The 18,612-nt window shown below is 45.6% G+C and overlaps 1 protein-coding gene across 1 annotated transcript in view; it reads right to left on the bottom strand.

Annotated features, from left to right (window-relative positions):
- Positions 1-18,612, bottom strand: part of MASP2 (MBL associated serine protease 2) — a 92,693-nt gene that overhangs the window by 13,600 nt on the left and 60,481 nt on the right. Inside the window, exons 6-8 of the mRNA XM_040430248.1 lie at positions 10,216-10,363; positions 4,024-4,142; positions 46-124 (exon numbers count right to left, since the gene is read on the bottom strand). Coding sequence (XP_040286182.1) covers positions 46-124; positions 4,024-4,142; positions 10,216-10,363 — 346 coding nt within the window. The remainder of the gene's footprint in view (positions 1-45; positions 125-4,023; positions 4,143-10,215; positions 10,364-18,612) is intronic.

Raw genomic sequence — 18,612 nt, forward strand, 5'->3', positions numbered from 1 at the left:
TGTTTTTGGATTTTAAACTCATTTGGTATAGTCTTAAGAACTTACTGACACATTTCGGCAGAGATTTATCCCACGTCCCATCAGTCCGGCACACGGCAGTGAATGAGGATAATATCTGCTTATTCTTTGAAGGAAAGAAAAAATCTTTTACTACTTTAATTACTACTTCCCTGTCATTCTGTCATAAAGGCAACGTGATAATCCAGTGAAATGTCTTCTCGGCCCCTATAGGTAATGAATTATTCCTGCCCTTTTAGCTATACTCCTAGGTGACTGTAATGGGGCACTGAGTTTTCAGCAAACTTTTCTTATGTCATAGAGACATGGGGATCTGAGTGCTGAGACTGCCACCGATCACTCAAACGAGTAGAGAAATTATCATCAAGGATGAGTATTCACAAACACGGATCCTTCACGGGCAGCTTCACGGATGCATCACCTTTTCACAGAGGTAAGCATGGACACGGATGTATAAATGAGGCTTAATAATACAAGGGATATTCTGCCTATCAGCATGAGACAAGGGATGTATTAGACTGTCATTACAGTATGCAACTCATGTCTCCGACCTCGACGGAGATATTAACAGCCATTTAATGCTGACCTCTCTTTAAAGTGACTTTAATGGCCCACGTCTTTTCAGAGATTATTAGTACAATATATAATACAATATAACTTCATAAAATACAGATGCAGCACACACGGGACACTGTGGATTGTGTACACCTAGGTGAAGTCAAATAAAGTTAGGGAATATATCAGGGAGGTTGTCACCGAGCTTTAATGAGGTATGTCCATGTGGGACATTTATGGCATATCAACAGGATATGCCAGAAATGTCCAATAGGTGCAGGTCCCACTGCTCCTAACTCCAGAACGTGGCTCCAAAGTGAATGGAGAGCAGTGATGGCCAGTTCACATGCGAACATATGCGGGCTGCCATCTTTTTTCACAAGTCCGGCGAGGCACAGGTAAGCCCTTAGTGCGGTCAGCGGGAGCAGGCAGTTCCGAGAACAGCCACCGGGGGCCTTCATCGGGCTGTTCTCGAACTGCCTGCTCCCGCTGACCGCATTTGTTTTCAGACCGGCTCGCGGCACAGGCACAGGTAAGGGCTTACCTGTGCCTCGACGGACTTGTGAAAAAAGATGGCAGCCCGCATATGTTCCCGGGCGAACAATGCGAACTGGCCATCACTAATGGAGAGCAAGCCACACATGCACATTTACCCTCCCTCCACCGCTGCAGGAATTTCAAAAACAGTGTTCGCTTAGGGTACTTTCACACTTGCGTTTTTCTTTTCCAGCATAGAGTTCCGTCCTAGGGGCTCTATACCGGAAAAGAACTGATCAGTTTTATCCTAATGCATTCTGAATGGAGAGTAATCCGTTCAGGATGCATCAGGATGTCTTCAGTTCAGTCATTTTGACTGATCAGGCAGAAGAGAAAACCGTAGCATGCCACGGTTTTATCTCCGGCGAAAAAAACTAAAGACTTGCCTGAATGCCGGATCCAGCATTTTTTCCCATAGGAATGTATTAGTGCCGGATCCGACATTCAAAATACAGCAATGCCGGATCAGTCCTTTCCGGTCTGCGCATGCGCAGACCAAAAAAAAGGTGAAAAAAGTTAATGCCGGATCTGTTTTGCCGGATGACACCAGAAAAACGGATCCGGCATTTCAATGCATTTTTTGGACTGATCATGATCCTGATCAGTCTTACTAATGCCATCAGTTGGCATACGTTTTGCCGGATCCGGCAGGCAGTTCCGGCGACGGAACTCCTTGCCGGGTCACTGCCGCAAGTGTGAAAGTAGCCTTAGCTATTGTTGGAAGTCCCATAATGGTTGCTGGCTGGGTGGCCTCACATATGCAGCTTCCTCTCCATTTACTGCTATGGGACATCAGAAAATAGCTCAGCACGCTGGCTTAGCAATTTTTTTAAGTTTCATAGGCATGAATGGATAGCATACCGTGCACACGCAGTGTGCTCTCCATTCACAATGGGGCCCTGTTCTTGAGATAGGAGTGGGTCCAGGGTCGGACTGGGGTTCCTAGGGCCCACCAGTAAAATGTATTTTGGGGGCCCACCGTACGGATATATTCAAATATTACCTGCTCACACAGCAGCAAGATGCTACCAGATGATTGAAAATGGGGGTACCCTGCAGCAGCTTTGAGAAGGTAGGTCCTGAGGAAGGAGGACACTGGCAGCTTTCCTCTATACCTAGAAATACCTAGAAGTCATCTCAGCTCTGACCGTGTCCATAATAATAAACTGGGGAGTTTCTTCAATGATCTATCAAGTTTTTATATGAACATAAGCTGGTTGAGGTGCTGAACATTGAATATATGTATGTAGTGCAGTAAGTCTACTGTGTTATGTTCCACTTGTGCTGGGGGTGGGAGACTAGGGGCCCACCGGGGAATTCACCTGTACCCCGTGGGCCAGTCCGAGCCTGAGCGGGGCCCAGAGGTTGTTCCCACAACTATTGGGTATTTGTGGCATATCATATTGATATGGCATAAGCATCCCAGATGGGACAATCCCTATAAGTGTACTTGTGATCCCAATCCCTTCTATTTTCCACACAGCCCAATTCATATCTACGTGGCCAGGACTGTGTGAAAAATATACAATAGAGACCATACAGCAATTTTACTTGAACGCAAAGATGATGCATAAAAAAAAGTACACAAACCCATTGAAATTAATAGGGTCGGGATTCAGTCTGGATGCTATCTGTTCACAACACGCATCGTATCCAGATGGAAAACTCGTTCGGGTAAAAGAGGCCTTATAGTGACTTGTATGGTTCCGGTGTGAGTAGGAGAGAGAGTTTCCGATCTCATCTGTGACATTACCCTGGTCAGTAGAACACAATTTGACATAGCTCCTAGTTGGTATTGTTTTGCCTTTAGTTGCACGGACTGCTGAAAGAGGTACCTTATTTATTAGTAGATGTATGCCTCTTAATAAATTTGGTGCATATAACTCCAGTGATCTTCTTAGTAACCCTGGTGTAGGAATCGTCAGCCTAAGGCTGAATGCACACGGCCATGTTCCGCGGCCGACAGCGGTCCGTGGTATGCCGGGCTGGATTCCTGTTCAGAGCAGGAGCGCACGGCGTCATTGGTTGCTATGACGCCGTGCTCTTCATGTCGCCGCTGCACTACAGTAATACACTATACGAGTGTATTACTATAGTGCAGCGGCGACATGAAGCGCACGGCGTCATAGCAACCAATGACGCCGTGCGCTCCTGCTCTGAACAGGAATCCAGCCCGGCATACCACGGACCGCTCTCAGCCGCGGAACACGGCCGTGTACATTCGGCCTTAGGTCTCATTTACAGTGGACATGGACATGAAACATCTCAAAGATGATCAAAAGAAATGGCAGGCCTCAGAGCGAAATGTCAAGCGTCATAGCATTTTTTTTCCTTTTAATACATTTGCAATGATTTCTAAAATTGTGTTTTCACGTTCTCATTATTGGGTATTGAGTGCAGATTCATGGGGAAAAATTTTTTTTTTTTTAATTTTAGCACAAAGCCACAACATATCTACTTAACCGTTAACAGTTGTTTTAATGGAATTACCCCAGTTTAGTTAGATAAGGGCGTAATATAAAAAAAAAAAAAGTAAAAGGGTCTAAAGGGTTTACAAATACATTCTAGATTTTGGTGTAAATTGTGCCATAAAGTGGTGCAATTTGGTGCACCAAAGTTTAGATAAAGTTTTCAAAAAGGTGGCATGTTTACCATAAAAGGGGTGTTACTTCAATGGAATGGGGGCATAACCTAAAATGTGATATCTCGCACTAAAATTGTGCTACAATTGTGCTGTAAAATTTAGTCTCAAAGTAAGCCAACCAATAGTTGGTTTGAAATCAGAGAAAAATGTCTATCCCTGCACCAGATTTATCATCCAGCCTGAGCCCCAGTGATGCAAGTCTAGACGGCTGGTCTAAATTTATGCTGTCTATAGGATTAGTAAATCTGCCCCAACTAGCCTTGTTTTACCTGTTCCAATACATATCCTTTTTCACAGGAAAGTGAAAGGCGATCCTTCACCACATAGATCTTCTGAAAAGGTGTAAAACGACCCTTAGGTGGCAGCAGAGGATCAGGACATGGAAGAGCTGTGGATTAAGAAAAAAGAAGCTGTTTTTGTAGCTAGCGTAGATTTTTTTTTTTTTCCAGATACAGTGTGCCAAGCACATGCAGGGGCCAACAGTATGGGGTGAGTAGATGCCTGATAATGCTATGGCTTTAGTTTATTATTATTATATACAATCTCTTGGGCTGGAGTTGTAAGCTGAATATTTTAATGCAAATGTAATTTCGGGCTTAATAAGCCTTTATTTTTGTATATAAAGAAGAAGTGAATGGGCACTCTTATAGATGGAAATCACATAGACTGGATCTAAGGTATAAAAATCAATGGGGTTTTTAATAGATAAAATACTTTACAGTAATCTGAAAAAAAGATATAAAAAGGTGTATAGAAAATCTATAAGAAATCTAAAAAAAAAGCTGAGCCGTAAATACTCAATAAAATGTTCCAAAAGGATGGAGTTAATATTCTTGATCGATGCAGTGATGTTCAAATATCAAGTCAGCTGATAAACTGTAGAAGAACCTATGATGAGGTTAGTCCAGGTATTGTATAACACCTCTAATGGTATATAGGGAGATCCGTGCAGCGAATTGCTGTAATATTACAACCAGCTTTCCTGGTGTCATTGGTGGGTGAGTTGGATGATGCACAAGTCAAGTATGTTTTCTTAAAAGGTGGTAGAAGAAATTGATATATTCAAAAAACAAGTGCAAAAAAGGAAACAAAAGAAAAAGAAAAAAGAAAACAAGTGAAAAGGAAAAATATTGGGGGAGATAGGATATATATATATATATATATATATATATATATACACTGCTCAAAAAAATAAAGGGAACACTTAAACAACACAATGTAACTCCAAGTCAATCACACTTCTGTGAAATCAAACTGTCCACTTAGGAAGCAACACTGAGTGACAATCAATTTCACATGCTGTTGTGCAAATGTGATAGACAACAGGTGGAAATTATAGGCAATTAGCAAGACACCCCCAATAAAGGAGTGGTTCTACAGGTGGTGACCACAGACCACTTCTCAGTTCCTATGCTTCCTGGCTGATGTTTTGGTCACTTTTGAATGCTGGCGGTGCTTTCACTCTAGTGGTAGCATGAGACAGAGTCTACAACCCACACAAGTGGCTCAGGTAGTCAGGGATCTTAAGTCTCCTGGAGGTTCAGGGAGTCTCCCGCTATTAGATAGCGGCTCCCTGACACCCGCATGTGAGACAATATATCCCGGAAAGGTTCACTGATAGCAGAGCAGAGAGATAAGAGAAGTGACAGGACAGAGTTTAGATTACAGGTTGAATTAACCCTTTAGGGTCAAATTGGCTTCTCAAGAAGATATATATGTTAAAGGCATCCCTCCTTCTGTCTCATTCAGTAGCTCTAGAACTATTGAGAGAGATGTATTTTTTTAAATACATTTAACCCTTCATTTTAATTATATTATTTACCCCAGTGTTAAATTCACACCCTCCTGGATGCTTGTTTTTTTCCTACAGTGGGGTAGATAATTACACACATGGTTTTAAAGAATAAACTTCCTGACTCAGACCAAGAGCCGACTCAGCGACTCAGCGAGTGAATCCAAGCATCTGCGCATGCGCATTGCGCAACCTAAGCTTCTGTTCACTTGCTTCTTGTCGGCTCAGCGAATGAACCGATTCATGTAAAAGATCCGAACTTCCCATCTCTAGTTTACTCACTGTAAACCTTTCCGGCAACCTGTAGCAGCGTCCCCTTCTCGGCGCGTGCGCACACTGCAAGAAGAAGCCAATGCCAGGCCGCAACGGCGCATCAGGCAAAGCCTGTGCACACGCGCGGGATCTCAAAGCGGGAGGGAGGGGAGGGAGGCAAAGGCGGCACTGAGGAGTAGAAGGCGGCGCTGGGCACGAACGGCGATGCGTGCGGCCGGGCACCATGCATCCACAGACCTCCCCTGCTTGGGCACCTTAATTCAATGATTGACAGGTTAGTAAAACCTGTTTTTCCGCAGAATAAAGCCACAAGTGGCTTTTATAAGGCCACCTTAGAAATCAGAATGCTACCCTGGACATGAGCAGATGTTTAGCTCACAGGGTTTATAGGTGGTGACAGAATCCCTTTAATCATATACATAAATAGGATAATTTGTGGCAGGGTAATGAGCCCCGTCCTCCACACCATAGAGCAAAGTGTGCAGATACTGCATATGTCTGGAAAATGTAATAAAAAGTTTGTGAAAGAAAAAAAAAGAAAACCTCCCTGAAATGAGGTTTTGCAGGTTGGGATGTCTGGGTAGTGCAGCTTATCCAGGATGGCACATCAATGCGAGCTGTGGCAAGAAGGTTTCTGTGTCTGTCAGCGTAATGTCCAGAGCATGGAGGCGCTACCAGGAGACAGGCCAGTACATCAGGAGACGTGGAGGAGGCCGTAGGAGGGCAACAACCCAGCAGCAGGACCGCTACTTCCGCCTTTGTGCAAGGAAGAACAGGAGGAGCACTGCCAGAGCCCTGCAAAATGACCTCCAGCAGGCCACAAATGTGCATGTGTCTGCTCAAACGGTCAGAAACAGACTCCATGACGGTGATATGAGGGCCCGACGTCCACAGGTGGGGGTTGTGCTTACAGCCCAACACCGTGCAGGACGTTTGCCATTTGCCAGAGAACACCAAGATTGGCAAATTCGCCACTGGCGCCCTGTGCTCTTCACAGATGAAAGCAGGTTCACACTGAGCACATGTGACAGACGTGACAGAGTCTTGAGACGCCGTGGAGAACGTTCTGCTGCCTGCAACATCCTCCAGCATGACCGGTTTGGCATTTAATCAGTAATGGTGTGGGGTGGCATTTCTTTAGAGGGCCGCACAGCCCTCCATGTGCTCGCCAGAGGTAGCCTGACTGCCATTAGGTACCGAGATGAGATCCTCAGACCCCTTGTGAGACCATATGCTGGTGCGGTTGGCCCTGGGTTCCTCCTAAGGCAAGACAATGCTAGACCTCATGTGTCAGCAGTTCCTGCAAGACGAAGGCATTAATGCTATGGACTGGCCCGCCCGTTCCCCAGACCTGAATCCAATTGAGCACATCTGGGACATCATGTCTCGCTCTATCCACCAACGTCACGTTGCACCACAGACTGTCCAGGAGTTGGCAGATGCTTTAGTCCAGGTCTGGGAGGAGATCCCTCAGGAGACCGTCCGCCACCTCATCAGGAGCATGCACAGGCATTGTAGGGAGGTCATACAGGCACGTGGAGGCCACACACACTACTGAGCCTCATTTTGACTTGTTTTAAGGACATTACATCAAAGTTGGATCAGCCTGTAGTGTGTTTTTCCACTTTAATTTTGAGTGTGACTCCAAATCCAGACCTCCATGGGTTGAAAATTTTTGTGTGATTTTGTTGTCAGCACAATAAACTATGTAAAGAACAAAGTATTTCAGAAGAATATTTAATTAACTCAGATCTAGGATGTGTTATTTTTGTGTTCCCTTTATTTTTTGAGCAGTGTATATATCCCCTATCTCTATAAAACGTGTACTGGTTGTGACGTACTTGTATGAGATAGTCAAAAGTGGATGATCAAAAAAAAAGAGTAGCGATATACTGGACTGGATTAAATGTAGAGCAGATGCAGTCCGCTGTAGCTTTTGATCAGAGCACTGCTGTACCTCACTGTTTCTCTTTAGCGATCTCAGACTCTGGGCTCGTAATGCTGGCTTTGTTAAAAATAATTTTTAGAAAATTCTCCATATAGGTTAGAGATACTTATGAGAAAAAAACGCATACAAAACGCAAGAAAACCGCAACCTAATGAGAACCCCAATCCACACCACAAAATCCTTCCCAGATTTGTATCATAGCTATCCAAGAAGACACATATAAAAAAAGCCAGTTTACCAGACAGATCAAATACAGCCACTGAGGAAGGAGAGAGCAGAGTCTTCAAAACGCGTCTGGCGTGGACGATACATTTGATCTGATGTCACAATAACCGGCAATACGATATTAAATATCGCTCTAGTTGATACTAAGTGAAGCGCTTCCAAGAAAGACACATAGTAAGAATTGCAGCAATCGGCACGCTACAGGAAGTAGCAGTAAGCCAGCCCATCTTCACTACCTGTGCAGGCGCTACCGGAGACACGAGGGACGCCAAAGACACAGAGGCCAGCATTACGAGCCCAGAGTCTGAGATCGCTAAAGAGAAACAGTGAGGTACAGCAGTGCTCCGATCAAAAGCTACAGCGGACTGCATCTGCTCTACATTTAATTTAAGCAAGGTACCATCGCAGTCTTCCTTCTGATACCACTGAAAATACAAGTTATAGGTAAGCTTACCGTCCACTCACTCCACGTGGGACACCACAAACAGACATTCTTCTTGTAAATGTGAGTACCAGAGTCTCTTTCTGCAACTGCACTTTTGATATTGAACTCCGATCCAGGAATCCATATTGCAGCAGTATATGAATATCAGTCATCAAGAATAGTTCAGTATGTTATGCGGCAATTAGTAACACTAAATCAAAAAGCTACACTCTCCAGAGAGACTTTAATTGAAATGATATCATCACTGTGGATACAATCTATATAAGTGGCAGTGTCCAGTATATCGCTACTCTTTTTTTTGATCACCCACTTTTGACTATCTCATACAAGTGCGTCACAGCTATAGATAGATTTTCTATACACCTATTTATATCTTTTTTTCAGATTACTGTAAAGTATTTTATCTATTAAAAACCTCATTGATTTTTATATCTTAGATCCAGTCTATGTGATTTCCATCTATAAGAGTGCCCATTCACTTCTTCTTTATATACTTTACTTGGTGAACAGGGTGCAACATCAGTTTGGAGCACCTTGCCCTCACCAATCAGAGGGAGAGCTGTCCTTTACATTCCTTACTAGATTCATTTTTGTATGTTATTCCTGACCTTGGATTACAACAAGCAGGGAAATGAGCCAGATACTTATCATCAATCGCTGCAATTACAACAACAGCAGCCAGGAGAGCGTGCTTTGTGAATTCAATTACCCACAGGGACTGTGAAAACTCACCGTAACGGACATACTATAGCAGAATTCATGACAATAACCATATAACCATTGTGATAGTATTACTAACCTGCAGAAAGCAATGACAAAGAGTTCAGGTCTATGAAACACCCTAGAAGAAGTTTTGTGATGGACCATGGGAGTGACTAGTACTTAAAGCACCTGAAAACGAGTCCTGTGAAAGGCCAGTTACTGGGGGTCATTTATTAAAGGGGTTGTCTCACAAAACACATTCTACATTTGTACTTAGTATTTGTACTTTTGTAATTCCATGTAATTAAAATTTTTGTATAGCCAGTGAGCTACTGTATTCAATAAAATGTGCCTTTACAGCGTCACCTGCTGTTTGTTCTTTTCCTTATTTTTTGTCCATCTCACTGAGGTGGTCGCACGTGCTCAGTTTAAATCTTGAACTTCCACCAGCCATATGTTCTTTTAGAAGCGGTGGCAGTTACAGGGAGAGAGCTGCAGCAGAAAGGACACTCCCCGTGAGCTACCAGGCTGAAGGTAATCCAGGAGAGCAATTGGAGTAGTAAATGTGGAGATCTCTGGACCCATGTGCAGTACAGGAGCACAGCACATATTTTTTTATAGGGGTTGTCCACTTTTTTATTTTTGTCATTTCCCCCTCCCACCCAGACATGTAAAGGGAAGTGTACTTACCTGCTCTCCTCTGCTCGGTTCCGGCTGTGTTAATTTTGGGCTGTCTCCACTGCACTTCCTCTTTCCGCATGGACAAGGTGACATGCACCGCTGCATTCAATGACTGGCCTCAGTGGTGAAATGTCACCTGGCACTTGGGGACACGTCACCGTTGAGGTCAGCTGTGCACATGACCCCGTCCTTGCAGGAAGTTTACACGTGGGGCCTGTAAATATAGTGAAGACAGCCAGGGACCCATGGAACTGGAACCAAGCAGCAGGGAGTAAATAGGTATGCTTCCCTTCACAGGTCCCACTTGGATGGGGAGGGGATGACCCCCCTTTCCCCAGGCTGTCCCTCCACACCTTTAAATGTTGTAAAAGATTGAATGCTAAGTTTTCTCTAACCTTTGGTTGTGTATTGCATTTTCCATCCTGTGTGACGTCCTGATTCATCTGTTGTAAATACAATGTCCACCTTATTGCTCCTTGTATCAATTTCTGGAGGTAAACTCTCACCACAGAGGGGAGGAAGGGCTTTCCCACCAGCTATGATCTGAAATAGAAAATTTAAAAGCCCTTCTAGATCAAATTACATTGGTCTGTTAACACTGGACATACATGCTTTATACGTGACAGACACATTGAGCAGACACTTTATATACAGATCATCCATTTGGGGTCTGAGGACAGCTTTACTCTCACTGACCAGTGGGCATCTAATTAAACCTTACCAGAATTACAGTGGTTTATCAGTTAAATGTGTTTTTGACCTCTTTCACCTTTCCATGTTTTTGATTACAGCGATGTTACTGCACATTGAATATCTAGTAATTAGGAAACCCTTAAAGAGGACCTGTCACCTCTCCTGGCATGGCTGTTTTGATAGCTTCATGCATTCCCCATGTAATAACAATTCTGGAGCATCTATTCTTATGGTTCTATGTTGTGCCATTCCTTTATTATTTCTACTAGAAGTTATGAATGAATTGCTAGCAGTCTGCAGTAAGGGTACAGAGGGGTGGTCACCAGTTGGGAGGGATGTCCCTGCACAGTCTGAAAATGGCAGCACTAATTGGATAGAGTCAGTCTGTGCAGGTACACACCCCCAACTGGTTACCTCCCCTCTGTACCCTTACTGCAGACTGCTAGCAATTCATTCATAACATCTAGTAGAAATATGGCACAAGGAATGGCACAACATACAGACATAAGAATAAAAGTTCCAGAATTGGTATTACATGGGGGATGCATGACATTATTAAAACAGGCATGTCAGGAGTGGTGACAGGTCCTCTTTAAAGAAGATTGTATAAGTCTACCTTACTGGTGATGGATATGTCTGTAGTTTTGACCAGAATCTTAGGCAAGGACTTACAACTGGGGAATACAAGGATCGATTGAGACTGATTATTTTCTTTGTAATGTTTTTTGGATTCTGCCAAGAATGTGTGCGCCACTAGAGTCTAGCAGCTGCTTATGACCCTTTTCCCTGTGTGTACAGTGGTACACATCCATCTGAATATTTTGAATCTGGAAAGAAACTGGTATCTGGTTCTCACATAAAGTTCCTTTAAACTAAAATAACAGTGAACTGTCTGGGTGAGAACCCCTTTAGAATTATAGTGGTGACCATATTGGTTGTCATTTATGAGTGAGATATAAATATGATGACCAATGTTACAGCTCCTAAAGGGGTTGCTGCCCAGCCATTTATTTGGCATAAAATGGAAAATTTGGATGATAATATACACTGCTCAAAAAAATAAAGGGAACACTTAAACAACACAATGTAACTCCAAGTCAATCACACTTCTGTGAAATCAAACTGTCCACTTAGGAAGCAACACTGAGTGACAATCAATTTCACATGCTGTTGTGCAAATGGGATAGACAACAGGTGGAAATTATAGGCAATTAGCAAGACACCCCCAATAAAGAAGTGGTTCTGCAGGTGGTAACCACAGACCACTTCTCAGTTCCTATTCTTCCTGGCTGATGTTTTGGTCACTTTTGAATGCTGGCGGTGCTTTCACTCTAGTGGTAGCATGAGACGGAGTCTACAACCCACACAAGTGGCTCAGGTAGTGCAGCTTATCCAGGATGGCACATCAATGCGAGCTGTGGCAAGAAGGTTTGCTGTGTCTGTCAGCGTAGTGTCCAGAGCATGGAGGCGCTACCAGGAGACAGGCCAGTACATCAGGAGACATGGAGGAGGCCGTAGGAGGGCAAGAACCCAGCAGCAGGACCGCTACCTCTGCCTTTGTGCAAGGAGGAACAGGAGGAGCACAGCCAGAGCCCTGCAAAATGACCTCCAGCAGGCCACAAATGTGCATGTGTCTGCTCAAACGGTCAGAAACAGACTCCATGAGGGTGATATGAGGGCCCGACGTCCACAGGTGGGGGTTGTGCTTACAGCCCAACACCGTGCAGGACGTTTGGCATTTGCCAGAGAACACCAAGATTGGCAAATTCGCCACTGGCGCCCTGTGCTCTTCACAGATGAAAGCAGGTTCACACTGAGCACATGTGACAGACGTGACAGAGTCTGGAGACGCCGTGGAGAACGTTCTGCTGCCTGCAACATCCTCCAGCATGACCGGTTTGGCATTGGGTCAGTAATGGTGTGGGGTGGCATTTCTTTGGAGGGCCGCACAGCCCTCCATGTGCTCGCCAGAGGTAGCCTGACTGCCATTAGGTACCGAGATGAGATCCTCAGACCCCTTGTGAGACCATATGCTGGTGCGGTTGGCCCTGGGTTCCTCCTAATGCAAGACAATGCTAGACCTCATGTGGCTGGAGTGTGTCAGCAGTTCCTGCAAGACGAAGGCATTGATGCTATGGAGTGGCCCGCCCGTTCCCCAGACCTGAATCCAATTGACCACATCTGGGACATCATGTCTCGCTCTATCCACCAACGTCACGTTGCACCACAGACTGTCCAGGAGTTGGCAGATGCTTTAGTCCAGGTCTGGGAGGAGATCCCTCAGGAGACCGTCCGCCACCTCATCAGGAGCATGCACAGGCGTTGTAGGCAGGTTATACAGGCACGTGGAGGCCACACACACTACTGAGCCTCATTTTGACTTGTTTTAAGGACATTACATCAAAGTTGGATCAGCCTGTAGTATGTTTTTCCACTTTAATTTTGAGTGTGACTCCAAATCCAGACCTCCATGGGTTGAAAAATTTGATTTCCATTTTTTTATTTTTGTGTGATTTTGTTGTCAGCACATTCAACTATGTAAAGAACAAAGTATTTCAGAAGAATATTTAATTAATTCAGATCTAGGATGTGTTATTTTTGTGTTCCCTTTATTTTTTTGAGCAGTGGTAGTTGCCATGATAGATTGATGAGTGCGAAATATGATTTATTCATATGGTGTGTAGCAGTCCCTATGGAGCAGTAATGGCAATCACATTGGCTGTCACCAAGCTTTCTCCAAAACTCCAAGAATTTAAAAAAAAGAATACAACTCACAAGGACTTTAGTGTTTTTGTTTTATTTTTATTTTAGGTGGCTAATGCTCTGCAGTTGTGATCAGTGTCAGCGGTAAAGCCATCTTGTCACAATAACGTAGCATGTGTTCCTTATCTATAGGCTCATGCTTGTGAAGGGGTTACGGGTCATATTGTGCCTCAAGTAGCTGAGGAGAAGCTATGAATTCTGGCAGCTTCTGGACAGATTCTGTCAGGTCTAAAATGAAGATTAAACAGAGCGCAAAACTGGAAAATTACAAGAGTCCCTGAGGACACCGTATCAAATAGCAAAAATTTTGAATTTATCAAATGAATTTTTCTGCGCTTATAAATTGAGGCCATTTCATCAGTGTCCATAGATTACATTTCAAGACATGCAGCCAAGATAAATCTTCAACTTCACTGGCTTTCTCATTTTATTTGAGAAGAGAAAAAGAAGCTAAGAAAACATTTTTGTGCTGTATGCTGGTCCATGCAGCTCCTGCCCAGATAACATCACACATAACCCAGAGCACATTCTTAGTGTAGTTCCCGATAAGCTACTCACTGAAACTATGCAGCTGCCGGTAAATTCGGGTCAAGCACCAACATACAATACGATATGTGTGAGATTATGACATGGAATTTGTATATGCAGTGACCCGTAGGGGAGGTAAGGATGGGAGGAGTGGTAGTGGCTATGATGGTGGCAGTAGTAATGCCAGTTTACAGTGGCAGTCCTCACCCTGGCTCTCCCTGGTCCATGCAGTGAATGGAGGGCGCACTCTTTCTTCCCTTGGTGCACACCCTGAACCTTTCTGGGGCTTCTGCCTATTGGTAGTTGGCATGCCCTTCAGGGGCATAGCTAATAGCTTATGGGCCCTGGTGCAAGAGTTCAGCTTGGGCCCCCCCTTACACCCATGACAGCACCCTTGAAAGACCGCCTCCATCCACGACAGGACACAGGAACTTTCGTGGAGAGCTCTTAAGGAGGGGCTCTGCCCCTATACCACCAGTTCCTGTTTTCTGTCCTATGGATAGGAAGTTTTTTTTGTGGAGAGCTAGATTTAGGCTGCAGGAGCCCGTGAGACACATCATGATAGGGGTTACCTGGTGCGGCGTAAGTCTCCACTAGGAGCCGCCTGCAAATTCTGAGGTCTTTTCCTTCCGGGTCCTGGATGCTTCATCGGGTCGGTTTTCCTGGGCAGTCCCAGCATAACCGCGAGGTGATACTGACACAACGGATCCTCCTGGCAGTGTTCAGGAGGTCTGGGGCCTTTCTCTGCCTGTCCCCCCCCCCCCCCCCCCTGCCTGGGCAGCTTACAGAGTTTGTCCTGCATGCTCTGTGCGCGAACCAGAAGTTGTGTGGCGCAACTTCCGGTATTTGGAACGCACGTGGAAACAGCGTTCCGGAAGTAGGGGGGGGACATCTCCTACTAAGGCCGCATGGGAGTACCGGCAGGGACCCGACCTAGGGTATTTAAAACCCTTCAGTGCATGGTCAGAAGAAGCTCAGCCAGCCTAAAATCTTCGGTGTATCCCTTATGGAAGACGCTCTATCCCTGTCTAGTATTATGGAGGATGAGAGTAGTCAGTGCGCTGATGTCAAGGAGGGTCATGACGCCAGACCGGTACTCCTGGTGGGGTAAGGGGGGCAATCCACAACTTTTATTTTCCTCTGTCAAGTTCTAATAAGGGCTTGTTCTCTTATTTTATTTTTACAGTATCAAAGAGGGCCCTAGGAAAGCAACCACAAAAAACAGAGGGAAAGAGTGTGCTGTATGCAAGAAAAAACTCGCCCCTTCCTGGTCTAAGTTATTATGTCAGAATTGTGTGAACAAGGTGGTAGAAGAGGAATTCCCATCTCTGCTTCACAGCATTAAGGATATTGTCAAATCTGAAGTTTCTGATCCAATGAAAATGTTTAAGAAGTGCTTCCCTTCCTCAGCCTTGGGCAAACAGGGTCACTCTAGCATGGTATCTGATTCGGATTTTTTAGACTGGAATGAGCAAGGAGAAATCCTAGAAGTTTCTGTCAAGGAGCGCCGTGACTTTAAGACTTTGTTGGTTGCCCCCCGCCTTCGGGACCTACTTTTCCTCGTTCCCGAGCACAGCCACTGGCACCCCAGAGACATGTTCCAGTCCTCTCACACAGGGCCGGTTCTAGGTGAAATGGGGCCCTGGGGCGGAAAACAATAAGGCCCCCCCCCCCCACATGACACTTGCTGACTTTAACGTCACTTGGCAGCAGCACATCTCTCATTCCCTCCCCCCCCTAAATGCACATTTCTCCAGTCCAAACAGAACCAGGACGGGCTAGTACACTGCTTGCACTGGGATGGATGAGATGGTGCCTGGGATGGATCCGATCCAGTTTAATCAACCAACCTACCAGTAACTGGCCCCCCTCCCCCCCCCCCCCCCCCAAATGCACATTTCTCCAGTCCAACTGACTCCAAACAGAACCAGGGCGGGCTAGTACACTGGCACGGGTGAGATGGTGCCTGGGATGGATCCGATCCAGTTTAATCAACCAACCAGTTACTGGTAGGTTGGTTGATTAAACTGGATCGGATCCATCCCAGGCACCATCTCACCCGTCCCAGTGCCAGTATACTAGCCCGCCCTGGTTCTGTTTGGACAGTTGGACTGGAGAAATGTGCATTTGGGGGGGGAGGGGGACATTTACTGCCTTACTAGTAGTACCAGTAACTGCCCCTACCCCAAATGCACATTTCTCCAGTCCAACTGACTCCAAACACAAACAGAACCAGGGCCGCAGGGCGGGCTAGTAGTACACTGGGACGGGCCGGACGGGTGAGATGGTGCCTGGGACTAAGTAAGTGAGTGGGAAACTGGGAATGGATGGATCATGGATCCGATCCAGTTTAATTAACAACAATATAACCAACCTACCAGACAGTAACTGTAACTGGTCTGTGACTGTGTTCTGTAGACTGTATACTACTAGGAAGTCAGTGGAACTTGGCTGGCTGCCTTCTGTGGTCGGCGGGCGGCAGGCGGCGGGCCTTCCCTGGCGCTGGCAGAGTCAGACTGGGCTGTGGCTGGCTGCCAATGGCACTTGCTCCTTCTTCAAGACCAAGTTCTCTGCTCTGGGGGGCGGAGCCTGTGGCAACGTCCGCCAGATGCGAGACGTGCCTGCCTGTGCCGTGCATGTCGCTCCAGTCTCGAATCTCTTAAAGAGACAAGCAGCGCAGGCAGAGCGGCCGCCGGCGGGGGGGCCCCTCCAGTCCAGTTTAATTACATTACTCCGTCTCCAGACCGGACCGCCCGGGACTCCTGCTGACCAGATAGTCTGGAATGGAGGCCTACTCTACTGATCTACCCCCGGTGACGCTAAGGGCCACACAGCTGTCCCTAGACTCCATGTATGGACTCGGGGAGGTGCTGAGCCAAGTCAACGACCAGGGGGAAGAACATCCGATGGCCTACCAAAGTTGGAAGCTGCTGGACCGAGAGGTAGGGTACGCCGCCATAGAGAAAGAGAATGCCTAGCCCTCGTATGGGCCCTCAAGCGCTTCCAGCCTTACCTCTAAAGAGTTTACCGTCCTAACAGACCACAACTCCCTGGTCTGGCTCAATCGGGTGGCTGGATATAATAGACGTTTGCTACCCTGGAGCCTTGCCCTCCAACCTTTAAACTTTTCAGTACAGTACCGGCCTGGGAGAGACAATAAGAATGCTGATGGCCTGTCCCAGCAATTGTATGTATAAATAACCCTGTACCCCTGGCACAAGACCCCCTAGTGACCAGTCACAAGGTTACCCGTCAAGGCAACCCCGGACTAGCGCTCCAAGTAAGGGGAAGTTATGTCACGGAGCGCTGTGACTTTAAGACTTTGTTGGTTGCCCTTTGCCCCCCCCCCCCCCCCCATTGACTTGCCCTGTGTTCTCCTATGTGTTCCCCTGTCCGAGGACCATGTTACTTGTCCACCTAAAGGGAAATGTGTTGTATTTCTATGTATTCCCCACCCCCCAGCGGCCTCACATATCTGAGAGATAGGTATGCTTCAGATTTCTAACTACCTTATCTGTTAGACTCAGAGGCCCCTGGGAATGGCTACAATGTTTTATCTGTTTGTGCCCTGCTATGTTCAGGGGTATATAAGATGTGTGGTTTTTAATAAAAGTGGAGCATTTTGCCTGATTCAAAGAACAAAGGAAGTAGTGTGCGCTTATTTGAATCATTACAGCAGGGATCCAGACTGGCTCGTCCTGAGAGATCTAACCAAGGAAGAAGAAACACAGAGAGCCATCCAGGTTGGAGGAGAATTTTTAAAGGCACAGTGCAAGCACTGTACCCAGACAAGTGAACCCGTTACAGTTTCAAACTCGTCTTCGTATGAAGAAACCACGGGTAGACCTTTATTTTCCCCTGAGGAGACGGAATCGCTGCTGAAGGCTATTAGAGCCACTATGAAAGTGGATGAATCTAAACAACAGAAGTCGGTCCAAGATATAATGTTTGGTGATCTGGGGCACAAAAGATCAATAGCTTTTCCATTAAATAAAAACATAACATTTTTAATTCAAAAAGAATGGAAATTTTTTATTCCCAAAAATGTTAAAAGAAAATACCCTTTTGATGAGGCTGAGTCCTCCTGCTGGGATAGGCCTCCTAAATTGGACACCCCAATCGCCAAGATGTCTAGAAAATCTGCTTTGCCATTTGAGGATCTCTGTGCTTTAAAGGATCCTATGGATAAACGAGCAGAAGTTTACCTTAAAAAAGCATGGGAAGCCTCAACCCAGGCATTTAAAACGAATATTGCCACTACCTCTACTGCCAGGTCATTAAAGTTATGGCTACAAGAACTGGAGTCCCATATCCAGAATAAAACCTTCAGAGACCAATTACTAGCAGTGTTTCCTACCCACTTTAAAGCAGTGGACTTCATCCCGGATGCTTCTGCGGATGCATTTAAATTAAATGCGAGGTCAGCAGCTCTGTCTAATTCTGCAAGAAGTGCTATTTGGCTTAAGGGATGGTCTGGTAGGAAGGATAATTGATTCCTCTTCAATTTTCAGTCCACTTCAGGACCCAAGGCTGGTGAACAATGACGGTTTATGTCCCGTGGGGGGAAGACTTTCTCTCTTTTCTCGGGCTTCGGAAAAAATCTCGTCAAGCCCGTGGACTATTGTTATTATAAAAGACTGGTTCCGTCTAGAGTTCGTCTCTCCCCCACCGGAAAGATTAAAAATTACAAATCTTATTCAAAATTCTACAAGAAACCTAGCACTAAAACAAGAATTTTTTTGCCTTCTAAAGAAAAAGGTTCTGGTTCCTGTTCCGGGAGGGGGTTTTATTCGTCCCTTTTCCTTGTA

This window comes from Bufo bufo, chromosome 1, assembly GCF_905171765.1.
Source record: "Bufo bufo chromosome 1, aBufBuf1.1, whole genome shotgun sequence".
Lineage (NCBI taxonomy): Eukaryota > Metazoa > Chordata > Amphibia > Anura > Bufonidae > Bufo > Bufo bufo.